This window comes from Halictus rubicundus, chromosome 2 (genome assembly GCF_050948215.1).
Source record: "Halictus rubicundus isolate RS-2024b chromosome 2, iyHalRubi1_principal, whole genome shotgun sequence".
Lineage (NCBI taxonomy): Eukaryota > Metazoa > Arthropoda > Insecta > Hymenoptera > Halictidae > Halictus > Halictus rubicundus.
Window position 1 is genome coordinate 5,310,312 of NC_135150.1, and position 8,836 is coordinate 5,319,147.

Genomic DNA, 8,836 nt, shown 5'->3' on the forward strand with positions numbered 1-8,836 from the left:
GAATGTTTTCGAGTAAAATTATTTAAAAATAGTTCTAATGTGTTTTTAAAGTCATCTAGTAAAAATCTTATGGTGCTGAGGTGGAAAAAATATTTATTCATGAAAGAAAATTTTTTTTAATTAATAATAACAGTAGCTATATATATGAAAAAATTTAAGATAGTGTTGATGACAATAGCTCATTATTAAATTAATATTCAGTTTGGTCGCTTTTAAACTTCTATATGAGATCTGTTGTTGCGGACGTAAATGCGTGCGAATCTCGGCGGCGGAAATGCGACGACACAGGTGTCCGAATGCATGGTCAAGCCAAGCGAGTAAAGGTAGACGCAAGGCGTCTACCTTAGGCCGCTAAAAACCTCAACAAATGGAGGGAATATTCCCTGATATGAAGGTTTAACGAGCACGGGGGGACCGAAGAGTCCACCCGGGGCCGTCAGGCTACTGGAAGAAGCCACGAGATTCGCTAAGCGCATGAGGGGGAGAACAGATGTTTAGGAAAAACAAAGAGTCGGGAACATCTCGGGTACCGACCCCTCATTTAAATCCGCAGGTATGCGACGACATGCCGAGGTTCCGCGAAAAAGGGATCAAAAGTTTCCAGGTGATAAGGCGACCGCTCGCCGAAGGCTACGTTTTTGTGTTGGATTGTGTGCACCATGGAGGGGACTCAGTTGTCGAGGATCCTCGGGCTGAGTGGGGGATTCTCGGGCTGCGAATTCAGTATTGTGTCAGCAGGGAACGAACGAGCAACAATATTTGTACACGAACATCTGTATTTGTTAGAATTTTTCCGGATTTTCCATTTTTTACAACTAGAGTTTGCAACTACAAACTTGGAAAAAAATAAAATACGTATCATTACAATTAATATTATTCTTAATTTATATTAATTAGAGATTTTGTACACAAGATTTACATGTTAGTTACATATTTCATATACAACAATTAAGCTGTACGTTCTAATCCTGGTTAAAAAAAATAATGTGCGTTCAGTTTTATGCTAAAAGACTGACCGGTTCTGTCCCAGGAAAGGCTGACCGGTTCTGTGCCATGCTAAAAGACTGACCGGTTCTGTTCCAGGAAAGACTGACCGCTTCTGTGCCATGCTAAGGCTGAGCAGATGTCAGCACTATATCGGGAACGCCGAAAACCCGGGCGTGAGCACTCTCATTCCTCTCTGTCTTTATATATATCTCGTCGGTGGTTGGGGCCGTTACCGACCGATCCCAGTACCCACCTGGGACCCACTTTGAGACTCGCAGTTTAACACGGGGGCTGGCAGTCTTTATATATATCTCGTCGGTGACGGGGGCTGTCAGTCTTTATATATATATCTAGTCGGTGACGCGACGTAGTTCCACAAAAAAATTTTAATCATTCCACAATCAGTTTTCTCTACTGACCGTTCGAGGACCGTTCGAGGATTGGCGTGACAGTCAAGGCCAAATGCCTGCCAGCCCCCTTAAGCACCCGTAGTAAAAATGAAGTATACGGAATATTCAGTTCTTGCTAATACGCCTAAATTCGCGAACTGTCGGTAACATTGGGCACGAGACCGATATGGTACGTGGCCTAGACAGAAAAGCCCATAAGATGCAACGCACAGATTTAATAACCGATAGCAACAAATTATTTACGAAAAATTCTTGTTATCAAAGATTATTTATTCCAGAGAAGAAATTCCTCCCTGCTTATAAAAAATGGCAAAACGTTTCAAAATATCACAAAATTGTTTCAATTATTTAGCAAATAATTAAGGAAAATATAAAATCAATTCATATGTATTGATGTGATGGTGTGACAACACATCTGTACTTCATGTATATTTCTATATTTATTAGTACCTATTCTAAAATTTGAACGATACAGAGAAGATTAGCATATACTTTTTTTATTATTTAAGATCAAGTGTTTAGTAAGTTCTAATAATATTCTGATCAATACAATTGTATCAATGCAATTTTATATTCTTTCTTTATATATTTTGATAATAATTTCTGACACACGTGAGATCTTTCGTACAATACATAAATTGTAATTTAAATAAGTAAATTAGTAATTAATTGATTTTCATTTAATGAAACCAAAACAACCAAAATAGGATTACTTAAGGTAAAATTAATTCAAGAAGAATTGAAATATTTCTGTATGACTTACAAAGTGGTAGCAGCAGAAAAATATCTATCTTATATTATATCTGTGTAATCTCGATTTCCTCGTATATATTGATATAATGACACGAGATCAGTCGCTGAAATGCCGTTCAGTATCGTTGTTTCTCTAAAATTAAGCGAATCGCACCGTTCAGAGCAAACTTACAATTCAGATAATTGCTATTACTTGTTGGCATAAGTGAATTTCATTGTGTAGATAATCGTGATCAGACATACCGAAAAGTAACACGAAACGTTTGTATAATATTTCTACGATTTTATAGTAACACTGAAGTTAATAAATAAATTATTAATAAAAACGGAATTTGTGTCACTAACGAGCGTCACGCTTTGAAGGGACAATTCGATGGCGTTGCTGGGAGGAATTCTTTTACTGGTGAGAATATAAACTTACATCAAATATCACTGTATTATCAATGCATGCACTCGATGTTTATTTCTATTTCTAGAATTCTTGATTTAATTAATGTTTATAATTTTTTACGATAGAATTCAAACATTTCAAGATCGTATAATAACTAAAAATTTGTCAGTCATAGGCAACAGTATATGATCTGTTCAATAATTAAAATGATAACATTTCTAAAGGCGCATGTATCTAATGAACTGTGTACTTACGGAAGACACAGATAAGATTAGGTATGATTGTTTATCGTTCAGATTTCTATCTACAAACGTCTGCTGTTGTTAATCCTATTTGTAGTAATTGAAATAAAATCTAGAGATGTAGATATAGATCTCTTGATTATATGTTCCACTTTTCATTATATTATATTTTAAACAGCTGAAATATGCTTTTAGTCGGTAGGAAAATATAAGTAAATTAGTGCTAACACAGGGTCGAAAAGGTACATGCTATTTACGAATGTTATTTTGTTAATAAACAACGAGCGGCGGCTAAAATATTCTGGAGGTCGCCTAGGATAGTGTCCTTGACAACATATGTCGAGGTTATGATAATTGAAGGTGGACCTTTTAAACTGTATTTTTGTACGGACTAAAAACCGACAGTCTTAATTGCTTCTTGATCATCGCTGATAAACCCCGTCAACTTTCTAAAACGATTGTCATAAATCTAAAGCCAACGAATATTATTTTTTCAGTACGATAACTACCCATTTTATAATGTGCAGTGACAACTTTATTATCGAGTAACTAAAAATTGTTATTAATAACGCTAATTACGTGTACGAATAAAATTAATGAGATTTGTGTGAGCCGAACGCATTTAATGAGATAGTTAGACTGCGGATCTGTACGCATTTATGGTCCGTGCACATACTTGAAAAACAAGAAATCGTGTGTGTTAATAAAAAGTAATAATACTTTTGTTTTCTTTCCATCGCATCGCAAAGAATGTTTTAGTTAATAAAAGAAACTTTTTCGTCATTTCAGTTTTCATAAAATTATGTATGAAAATGAGAATTTGTACCAAGGTCCGCAGTGTAGTGATAACGAAAATCTTTATTATATTAATTTGTAATGTACCTATTAAACAACAATTTCTACAAAAAAATGGAAAGACAGAAAAAAAAGAATTTATTTATATTTTAACCAAGTGTAAATATTTACAGTTTATGTTCGAATCGTACGTGTATTCTGAAGAATACAGGAATACAACAGTTGCGCTGAAGTTGAACAATCCATTATTCAGAGGTACTGTGCACGAAAATGATATTTTTTAATATTTATTTATAAAGAAATATCTAATTATTATTGTTACAATATTTATTTATTTATATATACTGTGCTGGTACTACTGCTTTACTTATATTATTTAAACTAATAAAATTACAGCCTGTGAATACGAAACCTTTTGCGAATCTGTTCCACACTATCCAACAGATTTAGTGGCCATCACGTTGGAGAAAAATCCTCACCTTCAGGTTCATGCTTACCACGAAGAGGTTTGTAAATTGTCTCGATCCTTGCATTTAACAGGTGTTAATATTACGTACATATTTCTATATCTAATAGTAAACAATATATAGGGTGAGTCACCTAACGTTTGCATCTCAAATATTTTAGTTATTTCTAAAGATACGTCATATGTCTTAAGGAAACGGTGAATGGTTCAATGAGGCTTGCACGATTTCATAAAAATATTTGTTTTTATTATTTTTTTTTTTAGAAATCTCAAGGTCACCTTCATTGTATTCAACGGAATCACCCTTTTTAAACACCTATAATGATAGTCCCTCTCATTAGGAATCAGTGACCATAATTACTCAAGTTCATTCAAGATTGTAGACAGAGGAAACATATAAAATTTAGAAAGATTATTTTTGCTGAAAGATAGCGTACAGATGAGTGGTCCAACACAGTTAAAAATATGCATCGACGTATCATCACAGCATGTACGAATATTACCTTGGATGTACTTGTCACAGTTCAACACTCCTTCAGAGCCCGTTTATAAAAATGTATCAATGTAAATGGCCACCAATTCGAACATTTATGAAATACACGTATTCTGCTTTTATATTTTAAATCTTATGCGTTTCCTCTTGCGTGTGACCCTCAATGACCTTGAGTAATTATTAAACTGCGGATCATTATGCAAAATAAAATTTTTTACCTGAATTGCAACGAACTGAAGTGAAATAGAAATTTATTTTCTTTCGTATTATGTTTAGCAGATAGAAAATAATATAATAGTATGTTTAAATTTTTCTAATATTTCTGCTACTTAAAATTGCACCTACTAATTTTTGTCATAAATGCATAAAATCCGCAGTCTAGTAATTATAGTCACCGAATTCCTAATGACAGGAACTATCATTGTGGGTGTTTAACACGTTAAGTGCCTATCTCGTTTTGCTTGCCGTTCCGTTCGGGCCGCTCGCCGACAGGCGAGCTATGTAGAGTATAAACAGATGTCGGGTAACGTGGCGCACGGCGATAACAAGAACGAAAAGTCTGTCGCCGGCTCGTGCGGACCGACGAGGCCTGAATGGAAAGTCTAGCGCCGGTCCCTAGGGACCGGCGTGGCGCTTAACGTGTTAAACCGGGTGGTCTGGTTCAAGTATTCTGGTCATATTTTAAATCTTATGTTTCCTCTGCCAGTGACCTTGATTGACCTTGAGTAATTATACTTACTGAATACCTAATGACTATCATTGTAGGTGCTTCAACGGGGGAGGTTCCGATTAAAAAATGGAGATGACTTTGAGATCTCTAAAAAAAGAATAACATATTATATAATTATATAAAATAGCATATTTTATTTTTTATGACTAACTTTATCCTTAAGACATTTGAGGTATCTTTAACAACAACAAAGATATTTAGGGTACAAACGTTAGGTAACTCACCCCGTATATGCATGATTGCAATTCTATCAAATTATATATTATACAAAAATTTTTAGTATTTTTATTTTTGTATTGACATAGAATGTATATTTGTCTGTTATATTTCTTCAGATAATCAAATTAAGAATATCAAATTAAGAAGATCAAATTAAGGATATTGAGTTGTTTTTGATTGTGCAAGAAGCGACTGAAAACCAAGGAACAATGTGTTTGTTGTTTTAAATATTGCACCACGTTGAAAATTACTATTGATTTACTATTGATTACTATTAATTTGTATTAGTCATAACGATTAGTTATTAGTTATTTGTATCGGTTGTTTACGATAAATATTACCTTTGGTCGCTTATATTGGATATTGAAATGATTAGTAAATTGTATGACCTGGTTTTTGAAAATATAGAAAAGGATTTCTAACGCTTACGTCAGCTATAATAAATATAACATTTACTATGTTGTTATTTAACAGGTTGATTCATCAATACCACACGCAGAAGGACCTGAAGAAGAAGCATTGTGTTTGTCTACGGTTAGTTGATTACATAAAAACAAGAGTATTAAATTAGTTCTTGCATAATAAATGCGTCATGTATGCAAATAAAGCGTAAATGAGTCTTCCACAGCATGATACTCATGTTTCTAACAAGAGTTGACTAAAAGTTATGCACCGAAAAACTTCAAGCAAAATGAAAAAGTTTTCTATAATTCGAAACGAACAGGATTGCAATACTGAGATATAGTGAAGAAACAATTAAAATTATATTATTCCGATTTATTAACAACAAGAAATATCTTCGTTACAAGTGTAAATAACATCTATTAATTATCAACTTTTTCTAAATGTTTAGATGAGACTACTTTTCTTGTTGCAATATATCTCGATCTTTGAAGTTTAGTTTCGCATAATTCTTGTATGTATGACTTGTACTTCACAATGCGGTGGATGCATTTTCACGATTCGTTTTCGGATCTTATTTCTATTAGCGAAAATGTCATGTACCAAGAGTTTTCCCAATTTTTAGATATTCTAAGCAGGTTACTCATACTATTAACTAAACTGCGGATCATTATGGAAAACGAAAATATTCTGTATCAATTGCAAGAGATAGGGACTACATAAAAATTTCTTTCTTTCTTCAATGATTTTAATAAGCTGTAAATAAATCGATACTCTTAAATTCTTTTCCTTCTACTGTTTTAAATCGCACCCACCCATTTTTATCATAAATGCACAAAATCTGCAGTTTAATGATAGCTGATCTTCGTTTAAGAATTGTCAATGTTTTCTGGTCATATTGCCCATTTATATTTTCAGGAACTATTTGTATATCCAAAGTACGGTCTTACTAAAAGCAATGAGTGGAAGTATATCCTGAATCACAAAAACTTTACACAAAGTGTACGCATCGAAACATGCTCGTAAGTATAACTACATGCATGTATCTTGTAATTGCCTCGTTATATTCAAAATTGGAATTGCTTAAATTTCACGAAATTTTTAAAAAATTTGAATGTTTCTGTGTCATCGCGGTTTTAGTGAAGTTCTAATATTATTGATAATTTTTCAGAGAACAAGACAAACCATGCAGATTAATCGAAGGCTTCGCCGCGGGATATGTCTCAAATTGCAAGCAAAAATATATCTATCGTCAACTTATGGCTATAGGACAGGATGGCACAATAAGCCGTGAATCTTTCCGATTTCCGGTTAACTGTTGCTGTCACGTTGAATTTCAAGGTGACCAATTTTTGAAGAGTTGATTCTATCAAATAATTCAAGTTTCGGAATATCTATTACGTACGTGTGTATTCGAATTAAAAATGTGCATACACAATGTAAATAAAAATTCGAAGTAAAATAAATAGAATATCCTAGTATTGATTATCCTTTTCACTGAATTCGGACAATTCATCTCTTTGTACGCTTTTATTCTCTACAAAACATGTACAATACGTGGATAATTGTAGAATAATTTGTAAATACTATACTTATGCATTGTTCACACTAGATTTACGGAGCACTACAAGCGACTATTTTACATTACTTTATAAAAATAATAAGAATGTATTTATTCAGATTTTTAGTCATAAGTAAAAAAAAATTTATTGAATAATTCTTTGTAAATGTAATCTTCTTTTTGTAATCTGAGTGATCGTAAATTAAAAAATTTGGAACCCGTCACTCTGACGGATCACGTAGTTCTCCGGTTAATATCTCACGGAACATTGAATTATTTTCTAATATTACTGATGTAAAAAGATTTCCTACTTCCTGTAAACTTGCTCGATTCTTTTAGAAGTTGCAAACACGTTTGAATACTTTCATGAGCGATTGTATGTTACTTTCAACTTAGCGGAAGCCTTCGGGGACGGTTATAGTTTTCACAAAACCCTTTATTTTTATTGATAGCAAACACCATTCTAAAGTTGCGCCTTTCACATGCCTCCTTATTTTTCTTCGTTTCGGCAGTAACTTACATAGCTGCACAACTGCACGACGATTTCTCTCGTTTTAAATCTGTTTTGTTCCATAGAAATCTATGTTGCATTTAAATTTTCATTGTCAAGAACGACACTATGCCAAGGTGTTGCAAAATAGCAATCAATCGTCGATTATGATTTAATAAATTGCTAATTTCACCTTGTGAACGCTATACGAAAAACAATACATTATACCTCGAATCAAAGATAAAGTTTCGACTTAATTTTTCATATTCTGAGAATTAATGAATTTATTACTCCACTTGTTTCTAGCATGCTAAACGATAATTCATTTTATTTCAGAATTTTTTAAGAATACATAATATAGGAAAATAAAATCATCCGTAGGTCAAATGAAATCCAAAAGTTTTGAATGCTCTTTTTTGTTTCCATAATTGAGCATTTATACAGGGTGAGTGACCTAATGATTGCACCTCAAACATCTTTGTTAGTTTTAAAGATACGTCAAATGTCTTAAGGACATGGTGAATGGTTTGGCGAGGATCACATGATTCCATAAAAATATTTGTTTTTGTTATTTTTTTAGAGATATCAAGGTCACCTTCATTTTATTCTAGATATGAGATCTCTAAAAAAAATAACATAAGAACAAATAAGAAGTAAATAGTAAGATCTATTGAACCATTCAACATTGTCCTTAAGATATTTAAGATAACAAAGATATTTGAGGTGCAAACTTTAAGTGACTCACAATTGACGTACCTTTCTTTTCGTTATGGTACAGAAATAATATAAGTAGCTGACTAAGTTGATATTGTTAAATTTTTCGTATTGTAGTGTAAAAAATTGCTCAATCTAATCAATTTAAAAAGTAAATACAAATGGTTTATGTATGTCTATTAC

General features: G+C 32.9%; 1 protein-coding gene across 3 annotated transcripts; it reads left to right on the forward strand.

The window, feature by feature from the left end:
- Positions 1–1,465: 1,465 nt before the first annotated feature.
- Spz (Spaetzle domain-containing protein) lies at positions 1,466–7,354 on the forward strand. 3 transcript variants are annotated; one of them, XM_076802627.1, is made up of 7 exons: positions 1,466–1,566; positions 2,374–2,553; positions 3,752–3,833; positions 3,975–4,084; positions 5,961–6,020; positions 6,807–6,910; positions 7,060–7,354. In XM_076802627.1, the coding sequence occupies exons 2-7, from the start codon at positions 2,524–2,526 to the stop codon at positions 7,250–7,252; spliced, it is 579 nt and encodes a 192-aa protein (XP_076658742.1). In that variant the 5' UTR covers positions 1,466–1,566; positions 2,374–2,523; the 3' UTR covers positions 7,253–7,354. The 3 variants fall into 3 exon arrangements, with proteins under 3 accessions (XP_076658742.1, XP_076658752.1, XP_076658759.1); XM_076802637.1 differs by having other exon boundaries at positions 1,482–1,566; positions 2,514–2,553; XM_076802644.1 differs by lacking the exons at positions 1,466–1,566; positions 2,374–2,553 and adding an exon at positions 3,261–3,328.
- The last annotated feature ends 1,482 nt before the right edge of the window (positions 7,355–8,836 follow it).

Excerpts from the sequence above, each read along its gene's own strand:
- Spz (XM_076802627.1), top strand. The coding sequence starts at position 2,524 with ATGGCGTTGCTGGGAGGAATTCTTTTACTG. Across the intron at positions 2,554-3,751 it reads TGGGAGGAATTCTTTTACTG|TTTATGTTCGAATCGTACGT; the intron begins GTGAGAATATAA and ends AAATATTTACAG. Across the intron at positions 4,085-5,960 it reads TTCATGCTTACCACGAAGAG|GTTGATTCATCAATACCACA; the intron begins GTTTGTAAATTG and ends GTTATTTAACAG.